The sequence below is a fragment of the Ranitomeya imitator genome, chromosome 1 (assembly GCF_032444005.1).
Source record: "Ranitomeya imitator isolate aRanImi1 chromosome 1, aRanImi1.pri, whole genome shotgun sequence".
Lineage (NCBI taxonomy): Eukaryota > Metazoa > Chordata > Amphibia > Anura > Dendrobatidae > Ranitomeya > Ranitomeya imitator.
Genome location: NC_091282.1, coordinates 9,554,807 through 9,568,874, shown reverse-complemented (window position 1 = coordinate 9,568,874; position 14,068 = coordinate 9,554,807). Strand labels below are relative to the sequence as shown.

The 14,068-nt window shown below is 45.3% G+C and overlaps 1 protein-coding gene across 2 annotated transcripts in view; it reads left to right on the top strand.

The window, feature by feature from the left end:
* The first annotated feature begins 2,321 nt into the window (after nucleotides 1-2,321).
* Nucleotides 2,322-14,068, top strand: part of LOC138657420 (zinc finger protein 271-like) — a 40,509-nt gene continuing 28,762 nt past the window's right edge. The window contains exons 1-3 of one of the 2 annotated variants that reach the window (XM_069745201.1): nucleotides 2,322-2,439; nucleotides 4,760-4,906; nucleotides 12,508-12,687. In XM_069745201.1, coding sequence (XP_069601302.1) covers nucleotides 4,817-4,906; nucleotides 12,508-12,687 — 270 coding nt within the window. In that variant the 5' untranslated portion in view covers nucleotides 2,322-2,439; nucleotides 4,760-4,816. The remainder of the gene's footprint in view (nucleotides 2,440-4,759; nucleotides 4,907-12,507; nucleotides 12,688-14,068) is intronic. The other variant, XM_069745200.1, reaches the window with a different exon arrangement.

Sequence of the window (14,068 nt, the reverse complement as noted above, 5' to 3'; positions counted from 1 at the left end):
TCCAGTCACTTAGCCACCACCACCTTGTCTTCCACACGGTCAAGTCTGAGTAGCCGTGAGTGTGGCCAGGATATTCCTCACCCTGATCCTCCTTCCTCCCACCATGCCGAGTGCCCTGAGACAACTGATCCCACACTTGGACACTCCGAAGAGCTGTTCAGTTTTCCCTTTCAAGATTCCGGAGTCTCGGACGGTCAACTTGAAGTGGGGAAAAATGAGATCACATGTAGCAATGCCCAAAGCTTTGACAGCCACGGTCACATGAAGGCGATGGTGGGAAAGTGTCACAAGAGGTGGACGATGATGAGACACAATTGCCAGAAAGTCGGGAGGAGGAGCAGGGTGCGGATGTGGAAGACGTGGTGGATGACATAGTGACTGACCCAACATGGCAGGAGGACATGCAGAGCGAGGGCAGCAGCACTAATGGGGAGTGAGGCATATCACCCCAACAGGCAGGAAGAAGCAGTGTGGTGGCCAAAGACAGAAGGCATGCATCCGTCCCCCATAACACCAACATGAAGGAAGTTGCCATTCCAACTGTGAGATCTTCCCGAGTCTAGCTATTTTTTTAAAGACTCTGCTGATAACCCCAAACAGGCCATTTGCAGCACCAGCCACGCCCGCATCAGCAGAGGTAGCACAACAACCAGCCTGACCACCACCAGCATGATCAGGCACATGCAAGCAAAGCACCCGACGTTGTGGGCCAAACCCCAGGCTCCAGGACCACTGTCTGCTGGTCACACGACTGCTCCTTCCATTGTTTTGCGTAGAATCCAATCCCCAGTACACCGTGCATGTAACGATGCCTCTAGCCCTGCACCTGTTGTTGCCCACAGTCAAGCAGCACCATCAGCAAGCTCGTCCACGTTCTTGTCCCAGCACAACGTTCAGTTGTCTATACCCCAGTCTTTGGAACGCAAGCGGAAACACCCATCCAATGCCCCACAGGCCACAGTACTAAATTTTAACATTTCTCTTCTGCTTGCGCTAAAAATGCTGCCTTTTAGGCTCATTGAGATGGAAGCTTTCTGCAACCTGATGGCGGCGGCCGTCCCAAGTTACTCGGTCCCCAGTATTTGGGTATTGTGGTGCGTCATAATCCTTGGCAACCCATCCACTCACAGCATAGGCTACAACAGTTTAGGAGACAAGATTGCCTTGTGCAGGCATGTACTACGGAGGACAGAGAATGAACTTCAATCCAATATTGCAGCCAGCGGGTAAGGAAAGGGTGAATCAAACACCCGAAAACCCCGCCCCTATGGCTGAAGATTGTTCCCTCCAAATTCAGGTGACAGAGGCCCTTTAAAAGGATCTCGGGGGGAGGGGGGAAACTCGGTAAAATTCTCGTGTCTCTCATAGATTTACATTGGGCTCGTTGTTCTGGCCGAGTACCCGAGTATTCCAATCTGCTCGACCCGAGCAACGAGCGCACTTTAGTGCTCGCTCATCGCTACTTATGACCATGGCCTACTTCAGTTTTTCTTTTTTAATAAATTTGCAAAAATTACTACATTTCTGTTTTTTTTCAGTCAAGATGGGGTGCAGAGTATCCATTAATGAGAAAAAAAATGAACATTATTGAATTAACCAAACGGCTGCAATGAAACAAAGAGTGAAAAATGTAAAGAGGTCTGAATACTTTCCGTAGTCACTGCATATAGGGAGACTTAATTGTCTAAATAATAAAGTATAAATATTTCCCATAACAAGTGCAGCTATGGAGATCGGCCTCGTCACAGATCAATGCTGTGGACGGAGGAGATGAAGTTACAGAGCAGATTTCTGTATGACGAGATTCCACGTTTATTAGAGGTTAATACATATTTATACAGCATCTTCTGGGGCGTAACATAGAAATAAGGAGCAAAAACGTAAGAATCTCATTGGTTTGTGGTAACATCTCACTACTGAGTGGTGATAATTCAATCCTCTACGTAGCTGAATATTCATTTCTAACTAACCTGTTATAGACTATGGTGGGCATCCTGCCATGGGGGTCTCACACATTGTCTATGTGACCAGGACAATGCAGGAACTCTCATCACTACAAATACAAACATTCACATGAAAACATCAGGTCCAGAATGTGTCTGCTCTGAAACTCACACAGAAAACTATTGTGTCACAACTTTATACAGAAAACGGAGGAAATATTCATATCTAAGACAAATGCCAAATTATACAGCTATAGAGAGAGCTGTGAATAATGGCTGATAACCGAGAATAAGAGACTGCACACACAACCAGGAGGGATCACATCACATGACCTCACCACAGGTCCTTCACCACATCTCTCCCAACCTCCACCTTCTGATCACATGACAGTGACATCACCACAGGTCCTACAGATCTCAGTGCAGCAGCTCCGTCCCGATTGTGTGCAGCTCGTGTTCTCTGGTGTCAGCCAGCAGCAGATTTCCCGCCATTCCGGTGAGATTACAGGAGGGTTTGGTGACGTCTTGTAGATGTGATCGGAGCCTTAGTTACAGGATCCATCGGTCGTGGTCGGTGACGTCTTGTAGATGTGATCGGAGCCTTAGTTACAGGATCCATTGGTCGTGGTCGGTGACGTGTTGTAGATGTGATCGGAGCCTTAGTTACAGGATCCATCGGTCGTGGTCGGTGACGTCTTGTAAATGTGATCGGAACCTTAGTTACAGGATCCATCGTTCACTGACGTCTTGTAGATGTGATCGGAGCCTTAGTTACAGGATCCATCGGTCGTGATCGGTGACGTCGTGTAGATGTGATCGGAGCCTTAGTTACAGGATCCATCGGTCGTGGTCGGTGACGTCTTGTAGATGTGATCGGAGCCTTAGTTACAGGATCCATCGGTCGTGGTCGGTGACGTCGTGTAGATGTGATCGGAGCCTTAGTTACAGGATCCATCGGTCGTGGTAGGTGACGTCTTGTAAATGTGATCGGAACCTTAGTTACAGGATCCATCGTTCACTGACGTCTTGTAGATGTGATCGGAGCCTTAGTTACAAGATCCATCGGTCGTGGTCGGTGACGTCTTGTAGATGTGATCGGAGCCTTAGTTACAGGATCCATCGGTCGTCATCGGTGACGTCGTGTAGATGTGATCGGAGCCTTAGTTACAGGATCCATTGGTCATTGTGGTTGACATCTTGTAGATGTGATTGGAGCATTAGTTACAGGATCCATCGGACACTGAGGCCTTGTAGATGTGATCGGAGCCTTAGTTGCAGGATCCATCGGTTATGGCCAGTGACGCCTTGTAGATGTAATCCCCCCCATTCCCCCGTACTGTTTCCTCATACATAGCACCCATTCCCCCGTACTGTTGACAAATCTCCCCCACACACAATAAATCCCCCCTTTCCCACTGACATTAAATCTCCCTCTCCCACTAATCCGTGTCTCTGGCGCTGCAGTGCTGGAGAGTGACGTCAGCAGTGTGATCACATGACCTGATCACGCTGCTAGAGTCGCGCTGACCCGGCAGTCAGAGCCTCAGTTGTACTCACTTCTGAAAGATGCGAGCACAATTGACCCATGGGAGCCGGTGCGCTGCATCTTCTCTGTGCCGGCTATCTGCTTGACAGTCGGCACAGAGAACAGCTGACTCCCAGTCCGGGGGAGACAGAGGACCGCCGTATTAGGTGGCCTGACTGCACCCCCCTGCCGGCTGCGGGTCCCCCCCTCTAGATACGCCTCTGCCCCCAACGTTTCATGCCATAGCATTTAATTTAATTCCACACTATTCTGTGTTGCAACCTTTCAGCAATTTTTCTCTTCTTTCCATATCCAGTTCTCTTCTCCGCTTTCTGTTCTCTATGCTTAATGTGGCACACACAGACACACAAAGCAAAAACTGAGGCACCTTCTCCCCCTTTTATCTGGTTTCACCTGTAATTTTCATATTGTCCACTCCTACCTGTTACTTGCCACAGGTGAGTGTGAACGAGCATCACATGCTGGAAACAAAAACGTTAACCCACAATTTTGGAAAGGTGCCAACATTTTTGTCCGGCCCATTTTAGCGGTGTTTGGTTGAAATTATGTTCAACTTGCCTTTTCTTTTTTCCAATACACACAAAGGAAATAAAGGTGAGTAATCGCACTAAGGTACTGAGAGAGATACTTCATTATATGTAACCATTTCAAGGGTGCCAACACTTTCAGCCATGACTGTGTGTATATGTATATATACTATATACATACAATATACTTCTATAAGCCCAGGCAGGGCTTAGTACACCGTTGGTCACACAGAAGAAGTTCCCACCCATAGCTGCCTCAGTTGCTATCACTTTGTCAAACCGAGAGGCTGAAGGGAGCCAAACGGCTGATACCTGCTGCCTCATCCACGGGCAGCAGGTATCAGACTCTGGCTACATGACTTTATCCATGTATGTGTGACTCTAATGCTGGAGGGTTTTCAGAGGTAAACAGACTTTAAATGCCACCCGCATACTGTGAGTGACAGGTCTCTCCCTGCTTGTCTGTATGAGGAGAGACCTGTCAGTGGCATCAGGCGGGGCAAAGCCGCTGGGGGGCCGTATTTCCATTTAGATTTTCATTGTTATGCACGGGGAGGGGAGGGCTCATCTATCACTTGTTTGAAGGAAATCATGAGGCCTCGACATAAATCTGTGTCGAATCCTCCTATAATCCATGTGGTGACGGCTCGGAGGACCTGCTCCTCTCGCTGCTCAGTGACTTCTATTCTGGATCTCACGTTATATCGTCTCCTGTTATTTCTATCTTCTCCTTTATCATGAAGACGCCGGCAGGACGAGATCCCTCCAGCTGATCCAGTGTTCATCCCTCCTCCTCCTGAATGACCCCGAGGATGGACGAGGACAGGGATGAGACCACCAGAAGATTGTTCCACTTCGCCCTGGAGATCATCTCCCTGCTGAGCGGAGAGGTAACTCCACTACATTTCTATCAGCTTTACTGAATATAGGATCCTGTCAATAGGTTTTTGGTCACAAAACAAGTATTTCATTATACAGTGTGTGAGGCAGTGACTGTTGTTACATGTGAGGGTCGCTGTATGTTCCCCCCCAGGATGCGCACTGAGGCATATTGAGGACATGAGAGTGCATTGCAGTCACAGGTGTAGCTGTGGTTGCAGTGCAGACTAAATTAAGTGTTAGTCCTGGACATGCTGGTTGTCCAAGGGAGATTTAGGGAAAACCTGCTATGGGCTTTTTGTGTTTTGAAACAGACTACAGTACGGTAATGTAGCAATCTGTTTCATTCTGAGCTAGGTTTTCCATGTGGCTGAAGGCCACAGATTCAAATAAAAAAACAAAACTGCAGTATAGGGTTTGGGTGTGTCAGGTTCAGAATCAGTGTCAGTCTGGGTGTTGGCAGAAATACAGAGCAGTCGGCTTTGCAGAGCTCCACCTGTGTGAGGCAACACAGGCCAGCGGAGCCAAACAGCCAAGGCTGCTGAAATGCCTGAACTCACAGCATACACGGCGGTGCAGTTGCCCATGGCAACTGGTCTCAGGAGGTGGACTGGCTTGTTTAGTGACTGTAAATTGAAGCTTATGGTTCCAGGCTGCGATCCGGAGGATATTGTGTACCGTGTACTGCTGTGAGTAAAGAGACATTAACACGAAGGTGGAGTCACCCACGGCAACCGGACAGAGGTGGGCTGGTGTGTATAGTGACTGTAAACTGGAGGATATGGTTCCCGGCTGCGATCCGGACAATATAGTGTGCAGTGTTTTTTTTTTTAGTTGAACATTAAAGAGACGTTTTGCTTTGAACGTTGCTGTGTCACTGAATCATCAATGCACAGTGTGCTACCGCTTTACTGCAAGTGGCATGCAAAAGTTTGTGCACCAATGGTCAAAATTACTGTTATTGGGAACATTTAAGCAAGTTGAAGATGAAATGATCTCTAAAAGGCCTGAAATTTACCCTTTCGCACAGAGCCGGTTTTCGCCTTTGTGACATATTACAATTCTTACCAGTGTCACTTTATGAGGTCATAACTCTGGAGCTTCAATGGATCCCAGTGATTTAAAAAAACATGTTCCTGACATATTGTACTTCATGACAGTGGTAAAATTTGTTTGATGTAACTCTATTTCTGAAAATATCGGAAATTTGGTGAAAATGTTGAAAATTTTGCAATTTTCAAACTTTTATGCCCTTAAACCAGAGCGTTATCTCACATAAAATAGTTAATAAATAACATTTCCCACATGTCTACTTAACATCAGCACAATTTTTTTAAACATAAAAAAGGGCTAAAAGTTGACCAGCGATTTCTCCTTTTTCCATAAAATTTACAAAACCATTTTTTAGGGACCACATCACATTTGAAGAGACTTTGAGGGGCCTATGTGACAGAAAATACCCAAAAGTGGAGAAGGGTGGGAGCAATTGGATTTGGGAGTGCAGAATTTGCTGAATTTCTTTTTGTGGGGTGAGGAGCCATTTTGCTTTTCCAGAGCCTTTGTGCTACCAGCAATGTGGAAGCAGATGACGGACCTGAGTGGGGACTTGCTTTTTTTGAGGATTGAGTTGATGCTTTTATTGGGAACATGTTGCATAACGTTTGGGATCACAGTTATCCTGCACTCTATGCTGAGCACTTACGTTGGGGTTTCCATCTAAATCTCTGAGTGACGTGACAGATGAAACCCCCGTTCACTATAATGAGGCAGCAGAGTTACTCTGGACTCCGTCTGGCCTCAGTTCAGCGGTGTCCTTTTCAGAGGTGCACAAAACTGTTGGACTGTGCTTTTATGCATGCCTAAAAAGATGGACACCGCCGGATCACAGGTTCTATGGCGTCCACAGTGCCTCCATCTGCCTCATTATAGAGAATCTTCAGCCAGAGGTTTTTCATGTATTTCAGAGATTTACACGGAAATTCCAATGTAAGAGCTCAGCATAGAGCGCAGGATAAATGTGCGCCGAGCCTTACTGCGATCTTTGGGAAGCAACATGAACAAATCAACAGCATGTGAAGAGTTGTTTTTATTTATTTTTTATGCCGTTCCTCGTGTGGGATAAATGATTAGGCGACTTTATTCTCCGGGTCGGTGCAATTACAGCGATACCAGATTTATATCGGGTTTTTATTTGGCTGCTGTCACACACTAAAAGACGCTTTTTATTGCGAAAACTAGTTTTTGCATCCCCATATTTAGACGGCTATAATTTTTCTATATTTCTGCCAACAGAGTCAGGTGATGGCTTGTTTTTTGCAGGACAAGTTCACATTTTATTGGTACAATTTTCGGACACATGATATTATTTAATTGCTTTCTATTCCAATTTGTGGGAGGCAAAATTATCAAAAAATAACAATTCAGGAATTGTTTTTTGGGGATTTTTTTAAATTTCCATTCCGCATGTAGTAAAATTGGTAAAACAGATTTATTCTTCGGGTCAGTACGATTACAGCGATACCTCATTGATACAGGTTTTTATGATTTGGCACTTTTATACAATAAAAACTACCTTATAGAAAAATTAATTATTTTTATATCACTTTATTCTGAGAGCTATAACCTTTTTATTTTTTGACTGATGGAGCTGTATGGCAGCTAGTTTTTTGCGGGACAAGATAACGTTTTCATCGGTACAATTTTTATTTCCATTTGACTTTTTGATTACGTTTTACTCTACTTTTTGTATGGTGGCATAATGAAAAAGCAAAGGTTTTTGCTCTGTTTCTTATTATTTTTTTTTATGGTGTGCACTGAAGGAGTTAACTCTTGTGACCATTTTATAGGTCGGGACGTTCCAGACGCGGCGATGGCAAATATGTGTACTTTTTTGTTTTTACATAAATATACGTATTTATTGGTTTAATATGTCTTCTTTACTTATTTTGTGATTTATTTATTTATTACAGTTTTAAAACATTTTTTTTTTACTTTTTTTTTTTTTTTTACTTAGTCCATGTATGTACCGTATGTTTATTTCTCTAATCACTGGTCTCATGCAATGCAATACACATAGTGAGGGTTTCTAGATTATGCAAGAAACCAATCTCCGTGATACATTTCTCCCCTCACATACAGTGCAAGTGACGCTGTCACAACATGTATTGCATTGTGTGAGACCTGACAGTTTTTCACCGTAGCTGGCAGACCCAGAGGCATCACGTGGCCTCCGGCTGCCATGACCACACGGGATCCCCTGTGATGTGATCAGATCTCATAACGGGAGGTGTCGGAGAGATAGGTGCATTAGTGGGCTCCCTCTGCTATCTTCTAAATTCCGCGATCACAGCATCTAGCAGATAGCAAAGGGTTAACATCATGGGGACCCGATCCAATCAGGTTCCGATAATTTTGCATGTCAGAGTGACCGCTCTGCACAGGAATCTTAACACTTGCAGGACCTTGGGGGTCCTGAGCGCTGCGAGACCACCGACCTCTGATAAATGTCAGTGCTGCACAGAGCCCAGCAAGTGCCGACGTTGATGTACAGTGTGTGGGTGGGAAACTTTTAAAGATGACACATTTCCTTTGTATTTGTCATGATCCAGACCAGGTTTTGAGTCCTGTCTTCCGTTTTCCCTGTCTGATCATGTCGGGAGTTAACCTTTCTCAGCCTCAGTCTGGTCTCAGTCTGGCTATTTATCGCCGCTGCTTCCTGCAGGTGATGTCGGTTATAGTTTTTGCCTAGTTCTGCTGTTGCTGACTCTGATGCTCCGATTTGTCCTGCTGCTATTGCTGTCTGAACCCGTGTCTCTGTTTTCCCCTGTTCTCATCTTGACTCAGTGTTTCCCCTTTAGTGTGCCGACTCCCTGGTTTTGACTTGGCTTGTATCCTGACCTGTTTCTGTCATTTGTCTTTTGGTTTATCTGCTCCTGACCGTTACTGACCCCCTGGCTTGTCTCTGACCGCGAGTTTGCTTATTCCTTTGGTACTGCGTTATAGTCTAGGATTTGACCTGGCTTGTTTGACTATTCTGCTGCCACCTGTGGTAGCCTCACTGCTGCCCTGCAGGTTAGCTCTGTTTAGGCGCAGACCTGCTTCCTCTCTACTGCCATCTAGTGAGGCCCGCACCTACCTGCATTGCAGCAGCATGACAGTATCTTAGGCAAAAAAAAGAATTATTTTCATTTTTTTTTTTCATTTTAAAAATTATCAAAAGGAAAATGCGTGAATGCAAACGTTTGGGCCCCCCTGAAGGTATATGTGCTCAGATAACTTTAACTAAGGTTTCAGTCCTTAATTAGCCTGATGAGTTGTTTACTACCATCATTAGGAAAGGCCAGGTGATGCAAATTTCCCAGCGTTATAAAAACCCAGCCTCCTCTAACCTGGAAGCATGGATGAAAATCCCTCAATCAAGAATTGGCAGACTCTTTTCTGCTTACAAAAAGCGTTTACAAGCTGTGAAACTTGCAAAAGGGGGCGCTACTAGATAATAACCACGCAGGGGGCCCAAACTTTTGCATTGTTCCAATTTTAAGTAATTTTTAAAATGTAAAAGATGACAAAATACAGGTCCTTCTCAAAAAATTAGCATATAGTGTTAAATGTCATTATTTACCATAATGTAATGATTACAATTAAACTTTCATATATTATAGATTCATTATCCACCAACTGAAATTTGTCAGGTCTTTTATTGTTTTAATACTGATGATTTTGGCATACAACTCCTGATAACCCAAAAAACCTGTCTCAATAAATTAGCATATCAAGAAAAGGTTCTCTAAACGACCCATTACCCTAATCTTCTGAATCAACTAATTAACTCTAAACACATGCAAAAGATACCTGAGGCTTTTATAAACTCCCTGCCTGGTTCATTACTCAAAACCCCCATCATGGGTAAGACTAGCGACCTGACAGATGTCAAGAAGGCCATCATTGACACCCTCAAGCAAGAGGGTAAGACCCAGAAAAAAATTTCTCAACAAATAGGCTGTTCCCAGAGTGCTGTATCAAGGCACCTCAATGGTAAGTCTGTTGGAAGGAAACAATGTGGCAGAAAATGCTGTACAACGAGAAGAGGAGACCGGACCCTGAGGAAGATTGTGGAGAAGGACCGATTCCAGACCTTGGGGAACCTGAGGAAGCAGTGGACTGAGTCTGGTGTGGAAACATCCAGAGCCACCGTGCACAGGCGTGTGCAGGAAATGGGCTACAGGTGCCGCATTCCCCAGGTAAAGCCACTTTTGAACCATAAACAGCGGCAGAGGCGCCTGACCTGGGCTACAGAGAAGCAGCACTGGACTGTTGCTAAGTGGTCCCAAGTACTTTTTTCTGATGAAAGCAAATTTTGCATGTCATTCGGAAATCAAGGTGCCAGAGTCTGGAGGAAGACTGGGGAGAAGGAAATGCCAAAATGCCTGAAGTCCAGTGTCAAGTACCCACAGTCAGTGATGGTGTGGGGTGCCATGTCAGCTGCTGGTGTTGGTCCACTGTGTTTCATCAAGGGCAGGGTCAATGCAGCTAGCTATCAGGAGATTTTGGAGCACTTCATGCTTCCATAGGCTGAAATGCTTTATGGAGATGAAGATTTCATTTTTCAGCACGACCTGGCACCTGCTCACAGTGCCAAAACCACTGGTAAATGGTTTACTGACCATGGTATTACTGTGCTCAATTGGCCTGCCAACTCTCCTGACCTGAACCCCATAGAGAATCTGTGGGATATTGTGAAGAGAAAGTTGAGAGACGCAAGACCCAACACTCTGGATGAGCTTAAGGCCGCTATTGAAGCATCCTGGGCCTCCATAACATCTCAGCAGTGTCACAGGCTGATTGCCTCCATGCCACGCCGCATTGAAGCAGTCATTTCTGCCAAAGGATTCCCGACCAAGTATTGAGTGCATAACTGAACATTATTATTTGATGGTTTTTTTGTTTGTTATTAAAAAACACTTTTATTTGATTGGATGGGTGAAATATGCTAATTTATTGAGACAGGTTTTTTGGGTTATCAGGAGTTGTATGCCAAAATCATCAGTATTAAAACAATAAAAGACCTGACAAATTTCAGTTGGTGGATAATGAATCTATAATATATGAAAGTTTAATTGTAATCATTACATTATGGTAAATAATGAAATTTAACACTATATGCTAATTTTTTGAGAAGGACCTGTACTTAACTTTATGTGTTTTTTTTGCCTACAATACAAAGGGAATGTTTTATCTGTGTCGTAGCTGTTTTCGTTCTGACCCAATGTCAGCTGACAGATCACCAGTGAGGCCAAATCAGGAGGTTACACCCGTCATTTTACAAGCACCCTTGGAGACAAAAGAATCGCACACGTTGTTCTGTGTGAAATTTACTTTTATCTGAAGTAATAGAGCAAGAAGCAATATTTTATACCATTTACAACAAATATAACTCTCAATGTAATTCATGTAGCCCCCACCATCACCCAGGGTCATACTGACCTTTATTCTCTCATGTACCCAGAGCATGTTGTGACTGACTATTGAGAACATACATGATAAGAAATGTAGTCTCCTTGAAGCGGAGACCATCAGACTACTGCATTAACAGATTCTAGTAATTCTAGCAATTAAAGGCAAAAGGCACTTAAAGGCAAACTATTAACCCTTCTATATCATCTGTAACTTTAACAATTAACACGAATCGGGGACGCCAACTCAGAGATCACTATAAGGCTGGAGTCACACACAGCGTAAGAAAAATCTTTCTGGTTTTGGCTGCCGGGAATCGCAGAAATGTTCTGCGTATGGTGATCCGTATCTCATCCGTGTGCGATGCCAGGATACGTGTGTCATCTGTATCTCATCCGTATGGGGAGATTTTCTCACACTTGCAAAATGACCAAATAATGGCTGAGCCTTTCCTGTCACCTGCCCAAAAAGACCGACCAGAACGTCCAAAAAGCTATTTCAATATTATGTCATATCATTTTTATTAAATACCAGGTTAAAAACAATGAGATCAAAAATATATCAATAATGAAAATAACAAAAAACAATTATCTGTCTGTTACAGGAACGCCAGAATCCAGTATATATATATAAATAATGTGGGATACCCTCCGATACAAAATTATATGTGAATAACAATCCATAAACACAATTTTAATACATGTGGCGCCCAAACTTCATACACGTGTTGAAAAATATCATGATACAGAATGATGCTCAAAATACAAAAATCCAATCAAAAATGTCAATGTAAAGCGGTTGGTGTTTTTTCTTCTTTTGGTGTTATCGGATCTGTAACTTTAAGACTTTGAGATCATTTCACAATAACAGGAATTCCGACCAGGGGTGCACGTACTGTTACATGTCTTTGTACAAGTGGGATTTAGTGTTTACGTCATTTCTCTAAAGCCGGGGTCACACTTGCGTGTGCAACACGAGAAACTCGCACATCATTACCAGGCACTGCCGCCGACACTTGGGACCGGAGCATGCGGCCGCATAGAAATACATGCACTCTGCGGTCACGAGAGCCGGCGGCAGTGCCTGGTATTGAGGCGCGAGTTTCTCATGTTGCACACGCAAGTGTGACCCCGGCATAAGTGTCTCTCTCCAAACACAGGATTACACAATAGTGAGGAAGACACCGGGGGGCGGTGTGACTCCCATCATCCATCTCCAGGAGTCAGGAGGGCGGAGCCCGGGCCCCATCACAGAGCCTCCCCCGCACTCCCTGCTACATGAGAGGAACAAGAAGATCCTGGAGCTCAGCAACAAGATGATTGAGCTGCTGAGCGGAGAGGTGACTGCTGGGAGATTATACAGGACTGGAGGATTCTGGGTGATGGGCGGAGAGGTGACTGCTGGGACATTATACAGCACTGGAGGATTCTGGGTGATGAGTGGAGAGGTGACTGCTGGGAGATTATACAGGACTGGAGGATTCTGGGTGATGAGCGGAGAGGTGACTGCTGGGACATTATACAGGACTGGAGGATTCTGGGTGATGAACGGAGAGGTGACTGCTGGGACATAATACAGCACTGGAGGATTCTGGGTGATGAACGGAGAGGTGACTGCTGGGACATAATACAGCACTGGAGGATTCTGGGTGATGAGCGGAGAGGTGACTGCTGGGATATTATACAGGACTGGAGGATTCTGGGTGATGAGCGGAGAGGTGACTGCTGGGAGATTATACAGCACTGGAGGATTCTGGGTGATGAGCGGAGAGGTGACTGCTGGGAGATTATACAGGACTGGAGGATTCTGGGTGATGAGTGGAGAGGTGACTGCTGGGACATTATACAGCACTGGAGGATTCTGGGTGATGAACGGAGAGGTGACTGCTGGGACAAAATACAGCACTGGAGGATTCTGGGTGATGAACGGAGAGGTGACTGCTGGGAGATTATACAGGACTGGAGGATTCTGGGTGATGAGCGGAGAGGTGACTGCTGGGAGATTATACAGGACTGGAGGATTCTGGGTGATGAGCGGAGAGGTGACTGCTGGGACATTATACAGCACTGGAGGATTCTGGGTGATGAGCGGAGAGGTGACTGCTGGGACATTATACAGGACTGGAGGATTCTGGGTGATGAGCGGAGAGGTGACTGCTGGGACATTATACAGGACTGGAGGATTCTGGGTGATGAGCGGAGAGGTGACTGCTGGGACATTATACAGCACTGGAGGATTCTGGGTGATGAGCGGAGAGGTGACTGCTGGGACATTATACAGGACTGGAGGATTCTGGGTGATGAGCGGAGAGGTGACTGCTGGGACATTATACAGCACTGGAGGATTCTGGGTGATGAGCGGAGAGGTGACTGCTGGGACATTATACAGCACTGGAGGATTCTGGGTGATGAGCGGAGAGGTGACTGCTGGGACATTATACAGGACTGGAGGATTCTGGGTGATGAGCGGAGAGGTGACTGCTGGGACATTATACAGCACTGGAGGATTCTGGGTGATGAGCGGGAGAGGTGACTGCTGGGACATTATACAGGACTGGAGGATTCTGGGTGATGAGCGGAGAGGTGACTGCTGGGACATTATACAGGACTGGAGGATTCTGGGTGATGTGCGGAGAGGTGACTGCTGGGACATTATACAGCACTGGAGGATTCTGGGTGATGAGCGGAGAGGTGACTGCTGGGAGATTATACAGGACTGGA